Source organism: Lemur catta, chromosome 3 (genome assembly GCF_020740605.2).
Source record: "Lemur catta isolate mLemCat1 chromosome 3, mLemCat1.pri, whole genome shotgun sequence".
NCBI classification, from domain to species: Eukaryota; Metazoa; Chordata; class Mammalia; order Primates; family Lemuridae; genus Lemur; species Lemur catta.
This window is the reverse complement of record NC_059130.1, coordinates 90,574,855-90,600,911: the sequence shown is the minus strand read 5'-3', so window position 1 is coordinate 90,600,911 and position 26,057 is coordinate 90,574,855. Positions and strand designations below refer to the sequence as shown.

Genomic DNA, 26,057 nt, shown 5'->3' with positions numbered 1-26,057 from the left:
TTTGACTGCATAGCTCTGACCAGGTCCTTCTGCTCCTTGGGCCCCAGTGTCCTCATCTGTACCATGAAGAGAGACTAGGTGAACGCTAAAGTCTCCCTGAGTTCCGACATCATCTTACTGGCCTGTGACAATGCAACATGTTAGAAAAAAGTGGTGAAGGATCAAGATGATTTTATTCAGGCTGACAGAGGACCTGAAAGAGACAATCCCCAAATTAACTTGTAAATGAGGCTTTTGAGTTTTATAAAGCTTTAAATTTTTAAGAACTTTAACCAATCAAGAATGACTTCTAAGAATGAACTAAGCATTTTCCTCTGGAGGTGAGCTCCTCAGAGGCAGGGGTCATGCTTTAATCAGCTACTCATCCTGGCATCTTCTTCCTGCCAAGGGCCTGGCATAGAGTGTTGCCTTCCTGAGTGAGTGAATGAATGTATATATGCGAGCATGCTAGTGAAGGACAGGCACTTAAAGGGCACAAGAAATAGATGTGATTCTCCTGCAGGAGTTTCTAAAACCCCAGGATGTGGGGCCAAAGACCCCAGGTGATTTATGAACAATCCGAGACAGGGTGTCAGAGTACATTTTTATGCAGACTCTACATGGACCTGGGGCTTGGAGGTGTGCACACATGGCATTGCAGAATGTGGGCCCTGAAACATCATCCATCCCAACCAGGTAAGTCAAGGGACTTTCCCTAGGCCATGGTGGGCTGGTTGCAAATCTGGGGCCATAACCCAGAAATGACAGGAGATGAAAACATTTATCTTGCACCTCTTGGCTGCTGGGCACCATGGTAAGCTTGCTAATCTGCAAAATATATTTAGACGTTGTTATTGCCTCCACGTACAGGTAGGTAGAGAAAAGATTCAAGAGGCCAAGAAACTTGCCTAAGATCCCAAAACTTGTATGAGCCTGAGAGAATTTGAATCCACACTGATGAACTTCCACTTGAGGTGGAGGTTAGTTGAACTTCAGTTCAGCTGCAAACCCTGGCTCTGCCAAAGACTCTTTGACCTCAGGCAATTCAGACCTTCTCTTTATCTTTCTGAGCCTCCTTTTCCTCATTTGTAAGGTGGAGAATATAATGTCTATGAGGAATAAATAAGATGTTGTACAAAAAGTACTTTATACAATAAATAACAGTGATTTATATTGTTTTTGTTAATAACAGGGTAGGGAGGAAAATGCATCAGTGCAAAGGCCCTGAGGCACCAAAGTACATGGACAAGGTCATGAGCAAGGTCAGCAGAAAGAATAGTCTGGCAGGAGCCGGGATTTGGGCATGGTCATGTCCCTCAAGGAGGGTAGACCACTGGGAGAGTAGGAAATGAGCCCAAGAGGTAAGGCAGGGCCATATTCCAGATGTCATTGGATGTCACTGCCCAAATGCTCACTGGGCTCACCGCCAGCGGGCATGAAAACACCCAGCACTTCAAGCTCTGGCCCAGCCCTCAGTCAGGACAGATGCTCACCTCCCGACCTTCTCTCCTCACTGGCCCCACAAAAGGGCCCCAGCAGAGAAGCTGAGGTAGAACTTCTCAGGAGTGTGTCCTCTCCAGCCCCAAACCTTCATATCTGACTATACTGACAGGATACTTGTATGCCTGGCACTGTTCTGGGTGCTCTGACACAAGTCTCATAATAATCCCATAAGTGAGTACCATTGTCCCCACTCTACAGATGAGGAACTGAAGGATTGGAGAAGTTGGCATAGGACCCTAGAGCATGGGCTGTCAGATGAAGTAGCACATGGAGACACCGAGACTAACCTAGGACAATGACCGAACTCAGCTCCCAGCAACACCCTCATCCCTGTGGATTCCCATGTTAGACCCAGAAATATGCCCCCCACACAATGTCTCACCCCTTGCTGATACTTATGTTCAGGAAATACGCTCTTCTGCCCCTCACAATCTCTGTGGCAGGGCCAAGATTATCTTTCCCGTGGCACGGATGGGAAACTGAGAGCCAGTGAGAGGCTAAGGGAACTTGCCCCTGAACACAAAGCTCGTTAAGCAGGACCCGAGCCCGGACGGCTCTGCGCTGCCACTTACCGCAGCCTCGGCATGGGAATCGCCACCTTCTCAACCAGCGGGTTCAGCCGATAATAATCCAGAAACGTCCTTGCCACGTTTCGCCCCAGCTTCATATCTGCATGTGTGTGCGTTAAGGAGAAACTCTGGAAAGGACTGAGAGCGAAAAGAGGACTACCAATAAAAATGACGTAGTAGTAAAAATAGGAACACCACTCACTGTTCTAGTGGGAGTATGTACTCTCTTGTTTGGTCCTCATGAAAACTTAACTAGTAATTACTACTATTATTCTCATTTTACAGATAAGGAAACAGGTGCATAGAAGTTAAGTAATTTGCTTAAGATCACACAACTGGGAAAAGGAGGAGCCAGGATATGGGTCTAGGTAGTCTTACCCCAAAACCTGTGCTTACAGCTTTTAGGATACACTGCAGCCCTTTGGAAATCACTGGGCTTCCCTGGTCTGGCCTCAGGCGGCTCAGGATGGAGCCAGATAAGCAAAACCCAAGGGTAAGAGACCTTTATTGTTTATAGCAGGGCCTGTCTGACCCTCAGGTAACCTCAGGTACAGTGGTAAAACTCTCTGTGACTCTAAATAGTGTCCCCATTCCACTTTGAAGTTCTACCAATAATGAATCATTAGGCTAAAGATTCATGACCCGTTAAAGTACAAACTTCCCAGGGAAGGAGAAAGGGCCAATTCCATGGTGATCATTAACACCTTAGTATGAATTAGTACAACAATCATCTGTTTGACAACACACAGTACCTGCTCTGTGCATTATATCCCACATCTCTGGGCCTTCACATATGCTATTTCCTGTCTTAAATGCCTTTCCCCTGGCTCATTTATACCCATCAGTTCTCCAATTAGGTGGCATGTCTTTAGTAGAGCCTTCTAGCATACTCCTCACCTCTCCTCTCAGGGCTACCATTCGTGCCCTTGCCTCATACTTCCATGGCTTCTGAACTGATAAGCACATTCAAAGTGCTTATCATGTACTTCATAGTATGGGGATTATGCATTTAATCACTTTAACCCTTAACCTCCTTCTCCCTCAGCCCTCAGCTCTGAACATCCAAGCTGTCACAAACTCTTCTCCATGAGACCTTCTGTCTCTTGAATCTGTCCACTTCTTTCCACCCTCCTAGAATAGGCCATCATCATCTTTCCCCTGGATTACTGTTACCCTGTCCTAAGGGGCCTCCCTGCCACAGGAGTGCCCCAGCCTCGTCCATTTTCTTCATTGTAGCCAGGTCTGACTGTGTCACTCAGCTGAGTAAAACACTTCAATGCCTCCCTGTTGCTTTAAGGTCCAGATTTCTGATCATGATTTGCAAGGCCATTCATAGCTAGGTCCCTGAGTATTCTCCCAGCTTTGTACTTGCTATCTATCCTCCTTGCCCTCCACATCCCCCAAGTACTGAACTGCCTCCGGGCCTTTGCCCAAACCATGCCACCTGCCCAGAGCACTGTCCCTGCTTTCAGACCTCAGTTCACTTGTCACTTTACTGGATTAGTCTTTCCTTGGCTGCCCTTGCTGGGATGGGGTCACTCCTGGGTTCTCCTACAGCCTCTTCTTCCAGGTCTTCACCAACAAGACCACCTATCAGACTGTATTGTAACCATCTCTTGTTTGAACTGGCCCCTTCTGGTCTGCAAGCTCTTTGAGGCAGAGACCATGTCTGTCTTATTCATCACCTGAATACCCACATACTCACCTGGCAATAAGTGTGAAATATACATTTGTTGAATGAATAAATAATAATAGTTAATACTTAAATAATGTTTAATATGTGCTGGCCAATCTTTTAAGTGCTGTATGTATACTGACTCACTTAATCCTCACAATAACCCAATGAGGTAGGTATATTATTCCCACTGTTCAGAGAGGGTAAGTGATTTCCCAAAAGGTTGGGCACCCAATCAGTGATGGAGCTGGAACTGAACCTAAGCACCCTGGCTCCCTGTGTTCAACTGCCTCCCTAAACTACCTCTCCAGGAGAGCCTCCCAGACCCACACCATTTCATATTCCCTTCTGTGTGTCTCTTGCCTAGTACATGGTAGGGAACCCTCAGCCTACCAAGAGACAAACTCATATCCCTGACTCAGGAGCATGTTGGAGGGCACGCAGGTGACACGTAGAGGATCAGGAACCTGAGATTGGTCCAAGGGGCTCTCTGGAGAAGGCCTGTTCTCAGCTGGACTACGCTGGTGGGACAACTCCCCGAAGAGGGGATTTCAGGGAGAGGACACAAAGTGAGCAACAGTCCATTCATCCATCCAACAAGCATTTTTGGAAGCCTGCAATGTGTTAGGACAATGTGTGAGGGGAATGCTTGGTGGGAGGGGTCTTGGCAGGTCACAGTGGAGAGGACAAAGTGGAAAGGGAAGGAAGGATGCCTCTGCTTCCATCTGCAGGATTGCCAGGCAGTTGCCATGGGCTGTCCTTCTGTGCTGTCTGGGGCTGGGCCAAGTCTTCTGGGCTTCTGCTCCATCCAAGACCATGGAGACGGGGAACAGTCAAGAGAGTTCTCACCACCTTCTTCAAGAAGTCCCCAGGTTGGGGTTGGACATGGCCCAGGGCATGAAAACTAGCATTTATGAAACACCTACCATGTGCCTGGCATTGCCCTAATTGCTTTGCCTACATATGCATTTTAATCTTCAAAATAACTCAGTGATAAGGCAATTTTATCTCCCTCTGGCTCTGGGAGGTTAAGGAATTTGTCCAAGGCTGCCTAACTAGTAATGGTATGGTCAGGACTCAAATCCAGGCAGGTCTGATTGCAGAACCACAAGCTTTCCACTATCCTGGACCGTTTCCCAACTTGAAGGCACCTTTTCTGTCAAAGTCCGAGTCATTCCAGGCCAGCGCCTGGTGGGAGAAGGAAAAACACCAGACAAGTTGTTTATGACAGTGAGACGCACTGTAGGCTCGCCGTGCTCTGGGGCTGCCACCTGCTTTCTTCCTCTGGATATGACTGACCTTCTCTGTCCTCTTCTTTAAAAAGTTCACAAGCTGGCATTGGGCATGGCCTCTCTGACCAGCAGACCCTGGAGGGGGAATCACTGCCAGGGTCCACAGGGGCGGGCTGCCAGCTTTCACCCAGCCGGTCTCTAGTCGGCTTCAGGAGAACAAACCAGGGCTGTGTGTGCCGACAGTAAGAGCTACAGGGCACAGAGGAAAGCAGACGTCCCTGTGGACTGAGCTAAAAGGTTGCAGCAGAAGTTTTGGAGGCAGATGTACCTAATCCAAATCCTGGCTCTACCTCATGCTGTGTCTGGCAGATTGTATTTTCCAAAGAGGTCTGCAACAATATCTCCTATCTCAATGTTATTCTATAACATGACCTTGACCCTTCTTCCACCGAGAGGTGTGGTTTATGTCCCCTCCCCTTTGCATGGGCTTATGACTCACTCGCAACCAAAAGAACGGCAGAAGTGGGAGAAGTGACATTGTGGGACTTCTGGAGTGAGGTCATAAAAAGTGATATAACTTGTACCTGCTTGCTGGACTACTCGAGCTGAGGTCCTGAGCCTCCACGCAAGCAGTCTGACTGCCCTGAGACCTTGAGACAGGGAAAGAGAGAAGGGAGATTCCTGGCCAGCCTACGGCTCCTCTGGCACTCTGCTGTTCCAGCTCCAGCCACGGTCGGACTGCAGCTGCATCAGACTCTAAGCTAGAACCACCCAGCTGAGACCTTCCCAAATTTCTGACTTGCATAGAACACAAGAAAAAAGCTATTGCTGTTTTAAGCCACTAAGTTTTGGGGAGATTTTCTAATGCGGAAATTGGGAACTAGAACACTGTGTGACTTTGCATAAGCCTCTGTTTCCTCATCTATAAAATGTGAATAATAATGCTTGCCTCACAGGGTTGTTGGGATACCTAGCTGATGAATAACATGGGGGCTGATTGAATGAATGAATGAGGAAGAGAGAAGTCTGATCCCTTCCTTACCAACCCGTACTGAGAGCCAGACTTGAAGCAACTGTAGAAGATAATCCTATTGATCAATTACCTTGAGCTCTACAAGGGAAAGGAGTTGGGTTATTCCAGTAAAACATCCCACTGTAAGGTGTTGATCGTTTTGGGCAGGCTCTGTTGAAAAGATAGTGTTTTAAAGGTGAGAGTTGTCTGGGACAACCCTCTTTCCCTCCCCTTTCCAACCCTATAACATACTCCTCAAACCCTGGAGGCGTCACTCCAGATTATTTACTACAATGGCCCTACTTGGGTCAAGGAATAGGACATCAGCGGGGAGGAGGGAAGAGAGATTGATTGAACATTTTCAATTAAAACAAGCTGTCTTTGGACAAAGATTTAAGATTCAGGCAAGGAGAGGAAATAACTCTTTTTGGCTGGAATCTTTTTCAATAAGAGAGAAAAAAAAACTGGGGTGTAAACTCCCAACTATTCATTGTCAACAGAAATCTCAGGATGATCTGTAAATTGAAAATCTTCTCAAAGAATCATCCTCAGATTCTCATGTAGGTCATTGATCTGTTTCTCACAGATGGCAGGGAATGGCCAGCCACACAGGGAAGGTGGGATCAGGACCCTCAAAGCAGTAAAGTGGGAGGATTCAGCTGGGACTGCCAGAACTGGGAATGACTTGGTGACTTCTGTCCAGAGCGGTTTTGAAATAAAGGGTAGCTGTCAGTAGCCCCAGATTCCTATTTCACAGGGCCTTTCAATAGGTAATGATGGTTTGAACATTTACTGTGTATTCTCATTCATTTGTTCATTCATGCACTCATTCCTTCATGCATTCATTCAAACATTTGCTGGGCTCCTCCTATCTGTGTATTGCTACAAAGAGTGATTGATAAAGAAGAATTAGATAAATAGACTTTACAGTCTAGAGGGGGAAACCAACATGCCCTCATTAACTACATTACCAGGCAGGCTACTGTGTTGTCACCTTCACAAAAGCAACTGCTATTTATTTTAGAGTGTATTCTGTAACGCACACAATGTAGTTACTGTCACCAATCCTCACCACAGCCCTGCAAGGTCACAGCCCCATTCTACACATATTTCGCAGACAAAGACACTGAAAATCAGAGAGTTTACATAATTAATCCAGAGTCTTGTGGCTTGAAAGTAGCAGAGGTAGCATATGAACCTCAGTGTCTTCTAGTGACATGGATATGCTGTCTCCTCTCTTGAGTGTGATCATAAATTCAAACATAAAATTCTATGGTTATATACAAGGAGATGGAATTTCAGATGGAAGAATTGTGAAAGGTTTCATGAAGGTGGGCACATAACAAAGATTTGAAGGACAAAGACAGACCTTGAAGGGGAAGGAGACAAAGACAAGCATCAGCAGAGAAGCAGTGTGGCCGGACACATGATGCAAAGTAAGACAGAGAAGGGCCTGAGGGCCCATGGAGCTGAAGTGTAGAATGAAAGGTGAGGCTGCAATATTAGGCAGGAGACGGGTGAACGAAGGCTTTGAGTGCCAAATTAAGGAATTTAAACTTCGATTCTGTAGGCAATAAAAACCAGTGAGCATCTATGTGTTGCATCTGTCATTCATTCATTCAAAGTATATTTATTGATCACCCATAATGTTCAGGCTCATTGGAAGGCTCAGGGTATACTATGGTTAAAAATAAAACAAAATAAAACAAAGCAAGACAATGGCTAAGTCTAGAAGCCGAGACTGATAGCAAAGTAGTAAAAACTCCCAATAAATACATAATTGCAATTGTAGTACTGCTATGAAGAAAATGCACAGGGTCTATAATGGAAGGTAATGGAGGCGTGGGCAGGCCTCTCTGAGGAGGGACATGGAAACTGAGAGCAGACAGTGTTGAAGCAGCACCTATGGGGAGTGAAGGGTCCTCAGGCAGGGAGTGACAGGCAAGGGCTGGATCACGTAAGTCCTTCTGGACCGCCTTTCAGGAGTCTGGACTTTCTAAGCACATGGGAGGCTATGGACGAGTTTGAAGCAGGAAAATGACATGATCTGATTTATATTTTTAAAAGGTCACTGCTGCGCTAAACATCAGAAGGCAAGAGTGGAAGCAGGCAGAGACGCGGGAGGCCACAGCAACAGCCCAGGGTAAGATGAGGGGCTGGACCGGACAGAGGCAGTAGAGAGGGGAAGAGGCATTCGGGTGGGAGAGACAGAACCTGCTGCCAGATTTGACGTGGGGCCTGCAGGCGAGGAAGGAGTGAAGGATGACGCCTTCGTGTTAGGCTTTAGCAGCTGGCTGGATGGGGTGCCTGGGTCTGGGATGTGGAAGACTGCGGGAGGAACAGCTGCAGGGGAGAGATTTGGAGTTCAGTTTGGGGCATGCTGGGTTTGAGATGCCTGTGAGACATTAAGCACCCAGGTCTTGAATCTGAAATGGGAAAAAATCAGACAATGGGAATGGTTTCTGAATTACCAGCTCTTTGGGATTATTCATGCCACAAACTCTTGCTGACAGTGTGTTCCATTCTGCTCAAATAGCCACCTCTTGCTCCCTGCTCTCAGAGCACACCCACCTCAGGGGGTCCCAAGGGCTCTAGGAGAGTGGCAATGACTGAAGGATCTTCTGTTCTCCTGTCTCTGGGCCTCAGACCTGGGGGCTTTATGGTTTTAATCACTAACTTGCCATGTGGCCTTTTTGGGCCTAACTCCTCTGTGGGTAAATGAATAGTCTCCCAAGTCCATTGCAGTTAATGTGGTATAGTCAAACAAAAGTCCCAATACAACAACCTTATGAAAATTTCCATCCTCATTCTTTCATTCAACAAATATTTATTGAGAACCTACTATGTGCCAAGTTATTTTAGGCACTTGGGATACACGGTGAAAAACACCGACAAAGAGCCCTGTCTTTACGGAGCTTACATTCCAGCTATGGGAGACAAACTGTAAACCTAACACATTTGTAAATGACACAGTGTGCCAGAGTGACAAGTGCTAGGAGGTAATGACAAAGAGCAGAGTAAAGGGAGCAGGGAGCAGATGGCAGTATTAGGTAGAGGTGCCAGAGGGGCCTCATTGAAAAGGCGGGGTGTGCATGGGCTTGGAGGGGGCAAAAGAGCTGGCCAGCACCAGGGAGGAGCCGATCCTCCCCATCTGAACCATGAGCTCTGACCAGTCATTTCACAACTGGGCTCTTGCTGAATCCAGCCCAATTCCTAACTAGGGATATAATCAGCCTCAGGGCTGAGTCCTCCCAGGTGGGGGTAGGGAACACCTCTTTCTCCCACATGTGGCAGTTTCCTGGCTACCTGCCCTTTCTACCTCCCAGAGCAGCTCCTGGGGACCAGTCTCACACACATCCTCCCACCTGGTCCTCAGCCTCCCTTCCCCACCCTGCTCCCTCTCACGGCCTTGCATCTCCGAAGCCTTCTCCACACTGCTCCCTCCGTAACTCTTCCAGAACCCCCAGCAAGCTCACCTGCCAGCCCTGCACTGAAGGGCGCTGAGGTCTACCCCACTCCTCAGATACTACACCCCACTGCCTCTCTCCCCACATGGGAGGCTCTGACCACTGTCCCTATTTTGCAGATGAGAAATCGAAAGTTACTTGTCTGATCACGCACATCAAGTATTGGCAAAACGAGGATTGAAGGCCATTCATTCATTGATTCATGGACATATTTATTAAGTGCCTCCTACATGCCAGACACTGTTCTAGGAGCTGGGGTACAGCAAAGAGAAAAGCAGACAATCCCTGTCCTCATGAAGGCCTTTTCTTGCCATCATCCTGCCTTCAAATAAGAAAGTTTAACTCCTATCTGCTCCCTGTTTGGAAACCCCCCCACCTAGAATTCTTTGTCTGCTCACAGTCCTACCCTTGCCAGCAACAGATGATCATCATTAAAGGGGAAGATTAATTCTGCAGAGGGGTAGGCCAAGGAAAAGTGATTTCTCTTTGGTGAGGCTGACGGCACTGCCGGAATATTAAGAGGCACCTGCCTAGGAGCCTCTAGGCACAGCCAGAAGAACAATGCGACAATGAAATATCTTTTGTCTCTGCCTCCTCACCAATCCTCCCACAGTGTCGGACAGGTGCATGACTAAACAGATGAATCCTTCTCTGAAGTGCAGTGTGGAGGCTGCAGATGTAACTGCAGAGTCCTTTCCAGTCACACGCAAGTCCCGAGGCACCCCCTCGGTACAAAGGCCCGGGGGAGAGAGTGAGAGAGAGAGAGGGAGGAAGAGGGAGAGAGAGAGAGTCAGGGAGAGACAGCAGGATGGAGGAAGAGACAAAGAGACAGGCAGAGGCAGAAACCAAAAGAGAAAGAGATGCAAAACGACAGGAAGATGCAGAGAGAAACTGGGCAGGATGAAGCAGGAAGATGAGGAGGGAAAGATAATCAGAGATGCTAAGAGAGACTTGAACTTGAAAACTGAAGAGAAATGGAGTGAAGGGCTGAGAAAGATGGAAAAATGGGGAGCAAATGACAGAAAGGGAGAGAATCAGAGTGTGAGAGACAGATGTAGACACAAGGGGAAGGAGGGAAGGAGGGGTGGAGAGAAAGGCAAAAGATGAAACAGAAAGAGCCAAAAGAAGAAAATGCAGAGAAACGCAAGCATAAGAGGGAGATAGTAAATGAGATGCAGGAAGACTGAAATAGACACAGACACAGCGAGAGATGGAGAAAAAGGAGGAAGGGAGACCTCCTTTTTGATATGTGAAATGCAATTCAAAAGGGCGTTTTCTGAGGCTCACTTCAGGGAGGAGGCTGGAGAGACGGCTTACATATAAGTGGCGGGGGGGGGGTGTCTAAAGCATCAAAGGGTGAATTAAAGTTTGGGACAACTATAACGCTCCATATCAGTTTCCTATTGCCACTGACAAATTCCCACAAACGTGGTGGCTTAAAACAACAGAAATTTATTCTCTGACAATTTTGGAGGCCAGAATTCAGAAGTGAGTTTCACTGGGCCAAAATCAAGGTGTTAGCAGGGCCTCACTCCCTCCGTGGGCTCCAGGGGAGAAATCGGAGAAATGATTTCTTTGTTGTGGCCGCTGGCATTCTGTGGCTTGTGACCACATCACTCCAATCTCTGCCCCCATGGTCACATTGCCTCCTTCTTCTGCGTGTGTCAAGGCTCCACCTGACTCTCTCTTATGGCGATGCATGTGGTTGTGTTTAGGGACCACCTACATAATCCAGGATGATCTCAATCTCCCTTCTCAAGATCCTTAACAGTAACAACACCTAAGACCTTGATCCATACAAGGTAACATTTATAGGTTCCAGGAATCAGGATCTGAATGTCTTTGGGAGTCATTACTCAGCCTCCTCCATGTTCCCTGAGAGTTCATCTGCTCGGCTGAGACTAAGGATGAAAGTGCTTCTGGCTCTGTGTGAGAATCCTCCACCCCACCTGACCCACACAAGCAGCAAATGCGTTTATCAGGATTTGGACCCGTATATGACTAATTCCAGAATGCTTTTGATTAGCATTTGCTGCCTCTCAAGGGCAGGGTTGCCTATTTTACCTCTTAAACATATGGTAAACCTGCTCTGCCTCTTTTCCCACTACCTCTCCTTCAGTTCAGACCCTTACCTCTTACCTGAACTATTGCGTCAGCCTCCTAATTGGTCTTCTGACCTTAATTTCTCCCCATTACTGTTGAGAATGATGTTCTCACAATTACTAACCTCGTCACTTCCTGACCTACAGCCCACCCTGATCCTCTGTCACCTACAAGGTAAGATCTAAACTCTTAAATCTGGCCTTCACAGCCTTCTGTAAGCTAGTCTAAGCCTTGTCTCCTGGCACAATGTCCCGTCGTGCATCTATTTAGAATGTGGGGTTCAGAGTCTGAAAAGCACGGGTTTGAAACTTGGCTCCTACAGGTTCATCTGTGTGAACTTGGGCAGGCTACTTATTCTGAGCCTCAGTTTCCCCATCTCTGAAATCAATGCTACCCACCTCACAGGATTATTGTGCTGTTTAGAAATTATATATCCAAGGCACTCAGCACAATGCTGGCATGTCGTAGCTCTTTTTATTATCATTATTGTTTATGAAACTGTCATTTCGAACAAGGTGTGAGCTCTTCAAGGATGAGGGTGTTATGTTCAAATGTTTTTCCAGCCATTCAGCATACATTAGTCCTATGGACAGAGGCAGGACCAAAAGAAAACAAAGGAAAAAAAAAAAGACAAAGGAGGGAGAAAGAAAAGGACAAGAGACAGAGGGAGGGAGAGATGAAGAAATTATTTTTAAAATTCTGTGTTTTCTGGATGTTCAGTATAAGACCTTGTAGGTCTCTTCCATGTTGTGTGCCTCGGTTGTCTTGCCTATGAAATTTGCTGGAGGTTGAACTAGATGATCTCTAGTTCTAATTCTCACTCTCCATGCGCTACCCTAAGTGAAATGTTTCTCTAGAGTAGGGGATATTCTTTCTGCCCAAGCAGATGAGAGCCAACCTCGTCAGGCACGACGGTGGTATCCACCACTCTAATGGGGTCTTTGGAAGAGAAGACAGGTTAGAGGATGGCCGGGCTGGGACAGATGGAGATCTGACCTCAGGCATAATGTGCCTGATTCTAGATGGGATGACCTTGGGGGATGTTTGTAGTTCAGACCACATTAGACAGGTTGTTGTAGTTCATTCATTATTTGTTACTCATTGATTCATTCAACAGACACTTATTAAGCACCTCCTGTGCGTTGGGCCATGAAATAGGCATACAGAGCACATGTACCATGTAGAGCAAGCAAAACGGGGATGGTCCTGCCCTCTAGCTGCTTATTGCCCAGGCACTATTGACACGCTGGGCTGAAGGACTCTGTGCTGCAGGGCTGCCCTGTGCGTTGCAGCCTGTTTAGCAGCATCCCTGGCCTCTCCCACTAGATGTCAGCAGCACCCACACCATTGTGACAAACAGAAATGTCTTCAAACATTGCCAAATATTCCTTGGGGGGCGAATTCACCCCTGGGAGAGAACCACTGGTGTACAGGTTGCACAGTCTCTGGGGGAGGAGCAGCAGGAGAAATGGGAGAGGCGGGCAGGAGCTTGGCTGGAAGGGGGCTTGGCTTCCCTGCCTGGAAAAAGTAATCCCTGAGTGGATGCCTGGGCACGGGGCAGAGGAAAGGAATGTACCCTCACAGGATGGTTATCTAATCCCCTCCCCATCACCTTGGCCTCCCTCCCTCTCCAACACACCTCAGTCTCTGCGCTGCCTCTCCCTTCCCTGCCTGCCCTGCACTGCTGCTGTTCACAGCCCGTCTGTCTAACTCAGACCCACTTCTCACCCCAGAGGGAAAGCAATCTCTCTCTCCAGCTCCCACACTATCACTTGCCTCCTGTCTTCCTCACTCCCTTCCTCTTTCACTCCAGGCACCAACAATTTCCCAGCAGCGCCTCCCTTTCCCCACTGAGAGTTGACTGTGGCTCTGGAGATTGGCTCTTGAAATTGGCTGTGCCTGCCCGGCTGGGCCCCAGCTCAGCAGCGGCTGGGGCTTTGATGCGGCTCGGCTTGAGAGGGGGCTCTGCGTCTCCGAGCGACGCTCCTGCTTGTCTCACATATATTTTTAGAAGCTTCAACTGCTGCACAGTAAAAATAAGACCAAAGACCAAAGTAAATGTTTGCACAGCAGCATCTTGAAGCAACAGGGAGCGGAGAAGGAAGAGAGGTGTAATAAGTGCAAGGATCTCTGACGCGCCTGGCTCCAGGCCTCAGCTTGGCTTCTGGGTGGCAGCACAGCCTTGCATGGGCGAATCTCCTCCAGGCATCAGCTTTCCAGCCTGCCAAGTTGGAGGAGGGACTGACTCGCTGATGTTTTGAAACCTTTGCCTGTAGGTCAGGATGGCCATTAGGGGGTTCCTGAACCCTCTGCTATTACAGACAAATATGTGAATTTTCTGGGGATAGTATTCATAATTTTCTACAATTTTCGAAGGAAGGAATATCCTTCAAATGTTAAGAGTCTTTGCTCTAGATCTGTGGAAGGAGATAACTGATTTTGTTACCACCTTCCAGGTAATATTCCTTCTTATTTTCTGACCCATTCCCTTCTTATATTCTGACTCTTCTGGGATTGTGGAAAATCTGGCAGCGCTGGGGAGTGAAATCGAGCTAGACGTGGAATGGAATGAACAATCTGTAGACTCTATCCCAAGTGCATCTGTGTTAACATAACTAGAAAACCTCAAAGAGTCTGGTGACCCCAGACTGATGCAGGGGTCAAAGAACAGCCCAGCACAGATGAACCCTGCCAGGTGACTGGGAAACTCAGCTAGTGTGTGGCTGAGCACTGGGGGTCAGTCATTGGCAGGGAAGCATCACACCCCGGGCTCGCCTACGAGGCCCACTGAAGGGTTTGCTGAGGGGACTAGACATGGGGTCCCCAATCTTTAAAAGAAGCCCATGCCCCTGTTCCTATGTCTTCACTCCTGATTAGGCCTGAATCTGAAGTGCTTACACGGATGAATGAAATGAGCCACATCCTGTGAGTCAAGAGGCCTATATTTGAGCATCAATTTTCACCAACTTCTGTATGACCTTGGGCATGTCACTGGCCCCCTCCTGGGCTTCAGTTTCTCCATTTGGATGATGAGGAGGAATTGGGCTTACTGCACAGTTTCACCATCACTGCAGGGAGACTCCATTATACACCTCATTATTGGCTACCTCCTTGCAGTTAATCCTCATTTTGGGACATCCTTTTCCCATTTCAAGCAAAAGAACAATAATCTCATGATGTTGGGTATGATGTTGAGTTTCAACTCCAATCTTAAGCGTCCTCCTGGTTCTAACATTTTATGATTTTCTTTTCTGCCCTTGTGCTACTTTTTTTTTTTTTAGACAGAGTCTCGCTCTGTTGCCTGTGCTAGAGTGTATGCTACTTTCTTTTTAACTATTGTCTTGAACTAAAAACTGAGGGAATGAAATTAATGTTTATGACCAGTTACTACTTTCCAGGCATTGTAGTAGTTTCATTTATTACTGACAAGCAGGGTAGCATTTATTATCCCTATGTTACAGGTTAGAAAACTGAGGTTCATTTTGTCACCTGTGCAGAGTTAGGACTTAAACTTAGGGCTGTCCAACTACAAGGCCTGTGGCTTTAAAAAATTATTATTATGCTATATTCTTTATTATTTTAACTTTCTTAAAGTGAATTCATTTATTTATTCAATATTTATTGAGTATCTGCTGTGTAAGGCACCGTGCCAGTTGCTATGGGTTGGCAAGTAAGAAATCAGTTCCTGTTCTTGAGCAGACCTTGGAAAAGACATATAAATAAAATTGTAAGTCAGGGAAATGACACTATAGCACAGGGAAGTAAGGGAAGTAGGGGTGCATAAAGTGGGATCTAATATTGGGGGCACCTAAGAAGGCTTCTCAGGAGGCAGCACCTGAGCTGATTTGGGGAATGGGGTTGTCTTTTTTTTTTTTTTTTAGATGATTCTTTGTGAAACAATTAAGTCAACAAATAATTGAGAATCTACATTTACCAGGCACTTTTCTAGTTGCTGGGACACAACTGCAGAAAACTACAAGGTCTCCACTCTCACAGAGCTGATATTACAGGAGGGAAGATAGGCAGAAACTACCAAATATAGTATAAGATTTAAATCTGGGGAACTTGGGGGAAAAGTAGGAGTTGGCCAGGTAAAGAGGAGATGATGTCACGGAAAGTCTTCCTGAACAAAGGCAGAGGCTGGTGCAAGCATGCTGAGGCATGGCCATCCCTTCAAAGATGTTTGTCAGGGCTGGAATGTCTTCTACAAGATGAAGAAGGAAGCAAGAGAAAAACACAAACATGGATCATGAGTGCCTTGTGTGATGTTATGAGTAGGAACTTTGTCTTGCAGATAATGGGGAGTCATGGGAAGGCTTTAAAAGGTGTTGAGAGAGAATGCTCAAATTTGGCTTCAGGTGGTTACTCCCGTGGCCCTGGTGGAGGATGATCTAGAGGGAGGAACACCACAGACAGGGAGCATAGTTCTGGTCCTGGGAGCATGATGAGAGTCTGAGCTAGGGCGCTATCAGGGGAGTAGTGAGGATAGACTTAGAAACGTTTGTCGAGTAAAACAGATGATACGTGGAGGTTGCACGGGCATTGCTGGCAGAGGTGGCTGGACCAGGAAGAGCATCAAGGAGAGCATATCATGTTCCTGTCTTAGAGAACCAGGTGGTGGTGTCACCACTGATCCTAAGTAGGAATCTGACTGTGGCATCTAGAAGGCAGGGAGCTCTGTGTTCCCCAGAGTACTTTCTGTGACACCCTTCTTAGTAGTAGTGTTATCTAATTTTATTTTGCTGCACAGATGTGTGTTTCCTATCGTGAAACTCCATTATAACATCCAGTTATCAGAATTTCCTTGTATCTAATGCTTTGTTGGGCCATCCTGATTTCATGTCAAGCAAAGTGGAAAATGATTCCACTCACAGGATGGGTGTGAGATTAACATATTTATCCCATCTTGAGGACAAAATGTATTTTCTCTGGAACTTCTCCTTTCTCTTCCATTCTCACTCTCCCACACCTCTGACGGGCCAGCTGGCCTGTCTGTCTGCCTGACTGCCTCCCTGTCTCTGATAATGCTAATCAGGATCTACTCAATGTCAGGATGTAAAACATGCCTATTCCACGTCTCACTCAATCCTGCTCTATTTTAGCAACAATAAGACAACAAGTCATATTATATCCCATGCTCTCATTCATCCCTTGGGCAACAGGATTTTTTAAACCAGTTATGTGCCACTTAATGCTCCCTCTGTGGCAGTCCTCTGCCTGAGAGGCTCTTCCAGAACCCCCATCTCATTGCCTCTTGGTACCTCCCGCTAATTCTTAGACCCCAGCTCAGCTGCCACTTCCTCAAGAAGCCTTCCTGACCTCCTGGCCAAGTCATATGCCCTCCCAGGACCTCCTGGCATTCCTTCATGGTTCTCTCACGATGATACCTTACATTTGGATGTGTGGTTTTCATAAATCTCTATCTTTTCTACTAGACTACCAAGTTCTGTGATTGCAAAAACAATGTCTGCTTTGTTCACCATAATTTCCCCTGTGCCTAGCAGAATGACTGGCACATTAGATTTTCACTTAAGCATTTGCTTTGTGAAACAATGAATACTGCTAGTGGTAGGAATTTGGAGGGAAATTTGGGCCTTTCTTCTTCCTGTGTCAAGGTTATCTCACAACTTCACAGAGAGGAGAAATGGAGGTCATTTCCTAGTGGTGAATGGAGAATGTGATTGTGAGAAAATTGTGTAAGGAGCAGGGGTGGGTGTGAAGGTGCACGTCACACACTCCAGAAGGTAAAGTGGCCTTGCTTTTCCACTGTCACTCCTAGGAAATGAGGAAAAGTCCATCAGAACTAGGGATCCTGGGAAAGGGACTATCTGATGAAGAAGAGAAGGAAGCCCTGAATGCCACCATGTAAAAGGCATTTTCCAAGGCCAGAGACATGACTCTCACTTGGTTGTAGAGATGAAAAGATTGTGGAGGAAACAATGCCCCTCTAGCCCCATGCAGGTGAATCATGGTGTAGAGGGTCCAGGTTCATTCGATAACTAGCTAATTATGGCTATAGAGTGAAGCCACTTGAGTAACACTGGGCCTCCAGGGACACAAGCTCCTCCCCAACCACAGGCTCTCAGAACAATTCCCCAGTTAGGCAGAGCAGGGAGCCCTGGGCCCGTGAAAGAGGATCATGGCTGGGGAGCCTCCAGACCTCAGACTGCACCCATTGCACCTATAATCTCCACGCTCTGTGCCTGTCTCTCTTCTCCACTAGACCGTGAGTTGCTTGGGGGCAGAGCCTCTTCTCCATCCTTGTTTCCCACAGCCTAATATACCACCAAATAATGCTTGTGAAAAGAATAAGTAAATGAATAAATAAATAAACCTTAGACAAGTGGTTTACTCACTAATCCACAATTTCCTTATCTGTAAAATTGGAATAACAATAGCTACTAACAAGACTATTGTAAAGATTTAATGACATAATGAATGTGAAAGCACCCAGTATGGAGCTTAACATAAAGTAGATGTTCAAAAATAGATACTTCATCCTCTCTCTTTTTTTTTTTTTTTTTTTTTTTTTTGCCATTAATCACACCTCCTGACTTCAAGTATTTCCTGAACTTTACGGACCTTTGTATTTTCTAGACAACTTGACAGTGCACCAGTGGTTAGAGAATCAAAGTATCAGGGTAGGAGGGTAACAATAGTGGATATCTTTTTTGTTTTGCCTTATTTCATTTTCCTGCTCTTGATCTAGTCCCTCCTCACACACCCCATTTTCCTGCATTGAGCACCAATCTCAGTTCCTGTGGCTCAGGAGGAGGCGGCTCCACCCAGACTCTGAGTGAGGACGGAGTCAACCTATCTCGGCTGCTCAGAGCACTGAAATTCCTCTTATCTCAGTGATGAATCAGGGATGACATGGCCCGGTGAGACTCAGTTCTAGGACTTGTGAAACAGGAAATCACCCCTCATGTGAAAGGGTGCGATATCCACCAGGAGCTGCTGGCAGCCGTTCTGCTTCTCGGAGGGGAGAGCTTGCTGAAGAACAGAGCCAAGATTATGCTCAGGAAACACTGAGGCAGGGAACACAGATAGCTGAGACCAAGTCCTGATGACACCGCTTGAGTCTCTAGGTCCAGCTACGCCTACAACTAGTATTCCTTTGGACTTTTAAGTTTTATGAGCTAATTACTTCCCCTTTTTACTTAAGTCAGTCTGAATTGGGTTTTCTGTCACTTGCAACCAAATTTTAGCTAATACAAGACCTTGGAGTTTGTCACATCGAATCTCTCAATGATACGGATGAGGAAGAGATTTGTAAAACCACACGAGCAGTTTCTACACACAACCAATTTTCCAAATGAATATATTGCCTCAATTCCTCTTATCTTCCTGCTGACCAGAATAGGGATAGGTTGTCCTTCTGCCTGGAAAGGGTCATAGAATATTGATTTTGGTCACAGAATGCCTAATCTTTCTACAACAGAGAGAATTTTTTTAATTCAAGTCCTTGGGAACCGGTTTTGTTTTGCATTTCAATGTTTCTATCCCCAAGCGGAACTGTTGATGGCCGTCCTTTTCCTTCCACACAGTGTAATCAGTAGCAATTAATTCTAATCACAAGGAGACAGCACGAATGAACAGAGCATTAATTGGACAGAAGTAATCAAAATCTCCTTCAGCCCACAGTTGGTACCTGCATGCAGGAAAACGTGAGCAGGCACATGCGTGTACACACACACGCACACCCCACTCACAATTAACCAAGGCATAAGGAGAGGATGAGCATGCTGTCTCACCAGCATGGTGTAAAGGAAAAAAATCAAGGACTTTGGAGTCACAAAGATCTCACCGCTAACCAGTTGCTTAAACCTAGCATTCTCGCAGAGAACTCACAGACCTACTTCAAAGTGGTTCAGAATATTAAATAAAAATACTGTATGCAAAGTACTTTTCACTGGCATATAGCAGGAGCGCTGTAAATACTAGTTCTCTTTCCTTCCACATCAAACACGTTTTGTGGCTGGTAGAAAATGAAGGCCTGACGTGATGTGAAATTTTAGATCCTCAAATGTTCTTGATCCAGCCTAACCCATTTGATAGTCTTCCCCATGCCCTCCCCTTAATCCTACACCACTGCTCCTCCATCTACCCCAATGTGTGCACACACACACACACATACATACACACAAACACACACCTGCTTCCTCTTGCCTCTTTCCCCTCCGTAGCTGTAAATTCTGAGAAGGCAGCTTGGCATAACTGTTGTCTCTCACAACCTGACACACAGTAAACAATGAGAGGACATTTGTTGAATAACCATTGATAGTGTTTTTTTGTTTTTGTTTTTGATAGAGAGACAAGATCTCACTCTTGACATGATCATACCTCACTGAAACCTCCACCTCCCAGGCTCAAGTGATCCTCACACCTCAACCTCCCAAATAGCTGGGACTAAGGCGTGCCATCACTCTCAGCTAATTATCTTTTTTTAAAATTTTTGTAGGGACAGAGTCTTGCTATGTTACCCAGGCTGGTCTCAAACTCCTGGTCTCAGGAGATCCTCCCACCTTGGCCTCCCAAAGTGCTAGGATGACAGGCGTGAGCCACTGTGCCTGGCCTGAGTTTCTGTCTTGGTTCTCATTCTCTCTTTACCTGTAGCATCAAACATCCACCTTGGTCTCAGTTTAGTCATACTTCAAGGCTTAACCTAGAAGATAGCACCTCCTCCATGAAATCTTTAAAATGTGTCTCTGGGAGCACTCTGAACTCTATCTTTTTCATCAGTCCCATTCTTCTTGCAGCTTTCTATCTTATGTTATAAGATTTATATGGGCGGTTTTTTTTCTTCTTCACCACCTCAAGTGCCTTCACTCAGTCATTCAACCTCCTTGAGCAGGTGCTGGGCACTGTGGGCATAAAAAGCATCACACTGGGTCTGCACCCTTGAGATGCTCGGGTTCAGATGAGTATCTGTGCACAGCAACTGTGTCTGACTCATCTTTCAGTGCTCCAGGCCTTGGGCCACAGTAGGTGATCTTTAAATATTTGATAATGGTAATGGATTGCCTAGGAGAAGACAGCTGGGCTAGAACATTAATGGGTCTTGTGAGATTACACAAGGCCAGTGAGCTTCTTGAAGTTGGGCACAGATGCCCCTGGGCTTTCTGAGGGAAAGGATTTGGAATTATGGAGAGAAATCTAAATCTAGACCATGTCATACAGGATGCGCTCAAACCAAAGAACGCTGAATAAGCTATGAGTTGGTGCCAGGGGTATACGGCATTAGTAATATACCTACAGAAGCTCTGGCATGGGGCCAGGCCCAGCTTTGCCATCAGGTTTCAGAGTGATATTGAACAAGTCATCCATCCTCTCTGGGTATCAATTTAGCCACCTCAATTTATTTAATCAACAATTATGAACACCTACTGTGTTCCCATCACTGTGCCTAATCCTGGAGATACAGAGACAATTCAGATATGATTAGCAACTTTTAAGAGCTCATCGTCTTGTAGGCACTATAAAAAGGGCCATCAAAGAGTTGTAACATCTCTACATTGTATAGTTCCATTCCTCATTGCTTTCTGGACGAACTTCCAAGTTCCTTTACCTGACATCAAGGCCTCTTGTGATCTGGCCCCTGCCTACCTCTCTAGCCTCTCCTCCATACCTACCCTGAGCCCTGGCCACACTGCAGTGTGGGTTATTTCCCAATGCTCCATTACCATTCATGTCTTTGCCTGGGTAATATTATTCCAAAATTCTCTACCTGCTAAATTTCTGATGATCCTTCAATACAAAGTAAAAACACCAAAATTGAAGTATGCACAGTATGCACAGAAGAAGGATCAATTTTGTAAAGTAGGAAGAATTCTAATAGTACAGTTTTAAAAAACCAACCTTCCTTCTTTTCATCATTCCCTTCTCTCCTCTCTTCCCCCCTTTCTTCTTTCCTCCCTCCCTCCCTCTTTCTCTCTTTCCTTTTCTTTTTCTTTTCTTTCTCTCCTTCCTTCCTTCCTTCCTCCCTTCCTCCCTTCCCTTCCTCCCTCTTCTCTTTTTCTTTTTTCTACAAAAGGAGGATATTGGATTAGATTAACTCAGTTGATGCAATGATCAATGATATGATAATCACTTATTAGTCTTTGTACTGAGCCTTTGGAATTCATGATCACACTGTCTGATCTGTGCTTCCTCTCACAGTATTTGAAAATATCCCAAGGACCAATTAACCAGTGTGATGGTCAATTTTATGTGTCAACTTGACTGGGCCATGGTGTGCCCAAACATTTGGCCAGACATTATTCCATGAGGGTAAGAGATTAACATTTGAATGGGTAGACTAGGTTAAGTAGATTGTCCTCCCTAGTGTGGATGGGCCTCATCCAATCAATTGAAGACTGCATAAACAAAAAGGCTGAGTAAGAGAGTCCTACATGACTACTTGATCTGGAACATTGGCCTTATTCGGTTTTTAGACTAGAACTGAAATGTCAGCTCTTATTGAGTCTCAAGTCTGCTGGCTTTTGGACTGAAACTTCCACCATCAGCTCTCCTGGTTGTCAAGTCTTCAGACTCAGACTGGAATTCCCTTGGGACTCTAGCTTCTTGACTGCAGATCTTGGGACTTCTCAGCCTCCATAATTTCATGAGCCAACTCCTTACAATAAACCTCTTTATGTATATAACCTCTTTATAAGTATTTGAGAACAGAACCAACAGGAGGTATATAGATATAGATATTGATATCCTACTGGTTCTGTTTCTCTGAGAACCCTGACTAATGCAACCAGATTGCAGGCTGTGGGCTTGGCTTCTTGAAAAATGTTCCTTTCAACTGTGAGTAAGATATCAAGTTTCCTCCACACTCAAACTTCCCTTTCCTATTTTCTTGGCTCTGCTTTTAATTATGGATTTCTCCCTAAAAAAACAAAAAAGATGCCCTAAGATACAGGAAAGACTGGTTTCATAGAATCCTGCCATATGGAGCTAACAGGGCCCTTAGAGGTCAGTAGGCCTCTTATTTCAGAGCAGCGTGGTGCTTGTCCTTGGCTTGGGGCTTTGTAGACATTTATGGAGTGCCTTCCTCTTCCTCCCACTCTCTCTTCTCTTAGTCAATGCTTAATCACCCTTGCAGACCCAGCTTAAAATCTGCTCCATTTAGTAAGTCTTCCCAGATTTCCCCAAGGTTGAATTAGTTGCTCTTCTCTGTGTCCTCATAGGATTCTGTACATATTTCTTACTTAGCTTTAATTTGTTTTATAATCTGAGCCAGATCAAGAGGCAGGCTAGGCAGGTAGGGTACCAGGCAGCATTTTTAATGGGATAATAATAAAGTATCAGTAAAATATAACAAGTTGGAGGAAATTATATTCATCAGAACTCTTCACCAACATGTGGTTGAAAGGAAATTTGAGACTCAGAGAGGTGAAGTAACTTTTGCTCAAATCATCCAGCTAGAAAGTGGTTGAGCTGGGATTTGAATCCAAGGCTGACATAAAAAGCAATGCTTTTGTTGATTACTCACTCAGTAATATATGCTAAATGCTAACTATGTGCCAGGTACCATGCCAGGCACAGTATGCAAGAGTTCAAGCCTGGCTGTCGAGGGTGATGGCAGGGAGTGGCAGAGTGGGGCCAAATTCCTTATGTCAGTCTTCGGTCCCCAGGTCTGAGACTCCTCCATTCCACTGGGTGATTTCACAACTAGGAAGCTCCACAGCCTGTTTCCCAGCCTCTCCCTTTCCCCAAGATCAGACAAGGCACTTCCTTAGAATAACCCCTTTGCCCCGAAATCTTTGGCTGTGCCCACTGTGGAAAGAGTGCCAAAGCTGCTGCCAAGTTCATTAATAATTTTGGCTTTCTGGAGGAAGGAGTTGGATTGCTTTGCTCTTCAAATATCAAAACATCCAATTAACACAGCTAATTAGCATCACTAGCAGCAGTCAAAAGAATGGCAATTTAGATGCAGGATTTCAGAGGTTTCCTAGTTGTAGGCCAAGGCAACCCATCTCTTGCTAATGACAAGAGTTCCTCACTTAGGCAATTCTAAAGCAGCCATCAATTAACCACTGGGCAGAGACTGGCCTCATCCCTGAGTCATTGAACTAGAGACAGAGAAAAAGAGACAGAGAGTAAAGGGAGAGGGAGAGAGGGAAGAGGAAGAGAAGGAGAGAGAGAGGGAAGAGGAAGAGAAGGAGGGGGGGAGGGAGAGAGAATGAAGGAGAATTAGAAAAAGAAAAACAGAGGGAGACATGCAGAGAGAAAAAACACACAAAGACAGATTCTCAGAAACAAAAAGAGACACAGAGTGAGAAAGACAAACAGAAAAGGTGACAAACAATCAGGTACAGAGAAAACAGAGAAAAGAAAATAAATTTCTTAAAACATACAACAAAGATATGACAAAAAAACTTCAGCCACCAGTAGCTTTGGGAAGGTAGCTAATCATTGGGAAGATTTAGTGTTCTGTCCTGTAAAATCAGGCTTAGCTATTAGAGTTCAAATTACAGAATTTTTTCAAAAGAAGATAGACAAATGGCCAAAAATCTATGAAAAAATGCTCAGCATCACTAATCATCAGCGAAATGTAAATTAAAACCACAATGAGATACCATCTTACTCCTGTCAGAATGGTCATTATTAAAAAGTCAAAAAAACAATAGATCCTGGCATGGACGTGGTGAAGAAGGAATGCCTATATACTGTTGGTGGGAATGTAAATTAGTACAACCTCTATGGAAAACAGTACGGAGATTCCTCAAAGATATAAAAGTAGACCTACCATTCGATCCAGCAATCCCACTACTGGATATCTATGCAAAGGAAAAGAAGTCATTTTATCAAAAAGACACCTGTGCTTGAATATTTATTGCAGTACAATTCACAATTGCAAAGATGTGGAATCAACCTAAGTGCCCATCAACTGATGCATGGATAAAGAAAATGTGGTATATATATACCATGGAGTACTACTCAGCCATAGAAAGGAATGAAATAATGTTGTTTGCAGCAACTTGGATGGAACTGGAGGCCATTATCCTAAGTGAGGTGTCTCAGGAATGGAAAAATAAATGCCACATGTTCTCACTAATAAGTAGAAGCTAAACAATGGGTGCACATGGTCACAAGGAGATGCAAAGGACATTGGGAATCCAGAAAGGGGGAGGATGGGAGCGGGGAGGGATAAAAACTTACCTATCAGGTACAGTGAATACTACTCTGGTGATGGGCACACTAATATCCCTGACTTCAGCACTATACAATTTACCCACGTGACAAAACACTTGTATCCTCTTAATATTTTGAAATAATAATAAAAAAATTTGGCAAAGCTTGGCTGCTGTAGCAAGATCCAAGAGAGGGAGAAACCAGGGGACCCAAGCCTGAACTTTTCTCTCCCCTTCTCACACTGAAAGTTGGACTTCCCATGAGCCTTGGTTTCTCCTTTGAAGGCCATCATGTGGCCAGCACTCCTTCATTTGTGAACTTCCTCCTGTGGACCAGTGAGCTCAACAGTCAGGCCCATGAGCAGCTGCCTTTCTCAAGAAAGGATGCTGATGGGACTCCTGCTGGGTCCATCTAGGAAATGACTTTCCCGTCTTTCCTCCTCCCCACTACATGGCTCTGCCGGGTTCAGGCCTCGTGGTTGCTTGTCTGGATTACTGCAACAGCCTCTGGTCTCTGCTTGCTGCCGTCCAGTCTATTCTTATCACTGCTGCCAGAGTGACACTCCTAAGGTGCAGAGCTGACCACGTCCCATCCTGACTTGCACCTTTCATTGGTTCTGCACTTTCTCTGGATCAAGTCCACACCCATTAAAACTGGCATTCAGGGCCTCCTTTTGGGCTCTAGCTCCCGCTGCCTTCCCTGCAGCCTTCTCTGACTCATCTCTCCCTACTCCTCACTCCGCACTGACAGTCCAACCACACTAGACAACATGGGGTGTCCTGGGGGCTCTGTACTGGCTTTACCTCTGGGCTTCTCCTCATACTGTTTGGCCCCTGCAATAACTCCTTGATCCCTGATCATGATCTATGTCTTTCCATGTTCTTGCTCTTGTTTTCACACTTCTCTGCCTATTAACTTATTCTTTTTACTGCCTCACCTCTTAACCAGCATATACACAAGGGTCACACCCTCAAATGTCTTCAGAGGACCAGCTCAAAATGTAAATAATGCAATGACAGGTATGAAACTATAGAGGTGGTAGTGACAAGTTGGACAGTAAATGCCATGCTCACAGAACCCCAAACTCAACATTCAACCAACCAACCAGCCACCTCACCAGCCAGCACACATCTTCCTGGCCAAACCCCCATCTGCAGGAAGGAGCCAGGTACGGACTACCAGTTGGTGACCCTCCATCTGCAACGTAGACGCTGAGCTTAGCTTGGCCCACGAGGTCCTCTGCACTCAGACTCCACTTTCAGATCTTGCTGTCTCCATGCATCTGGCCCCCTGTTCAGCGGCATTTTCACAGTCTCTGCTGTCTATCCCCCTTTGGGCCTTGCTAACTGTATGTAAATAGCTGCAAAGAACACTAACGTTTATAGTGACTAG

The 26,057-nt window shown here is 45.8% G+C and overlaps 1 protein-coding gene across 1 annotated transcript in view; it reads right to left on the bottom strand.

Moving 5' to 3' along the window:
• Positions 1–1,242: 1,242 nt before the first annotated feature.
• Positions 1,243–26,057, bottom strand: part of AGBL4 (AGBL carboxypeptidase 4) — a 1,191,358-nt gene continuing 1,166,543 nt past the window's right edge. The window contains 2 exon segments of the mRNA XM_045546549.1: positions 1,243–1,492; positions 2,055–2,151. Of these exon segments, the coding sequence (XP_045402505.1) occupies positions 1,243–1,492; positions 2,055–2,151 (347 nt within the window).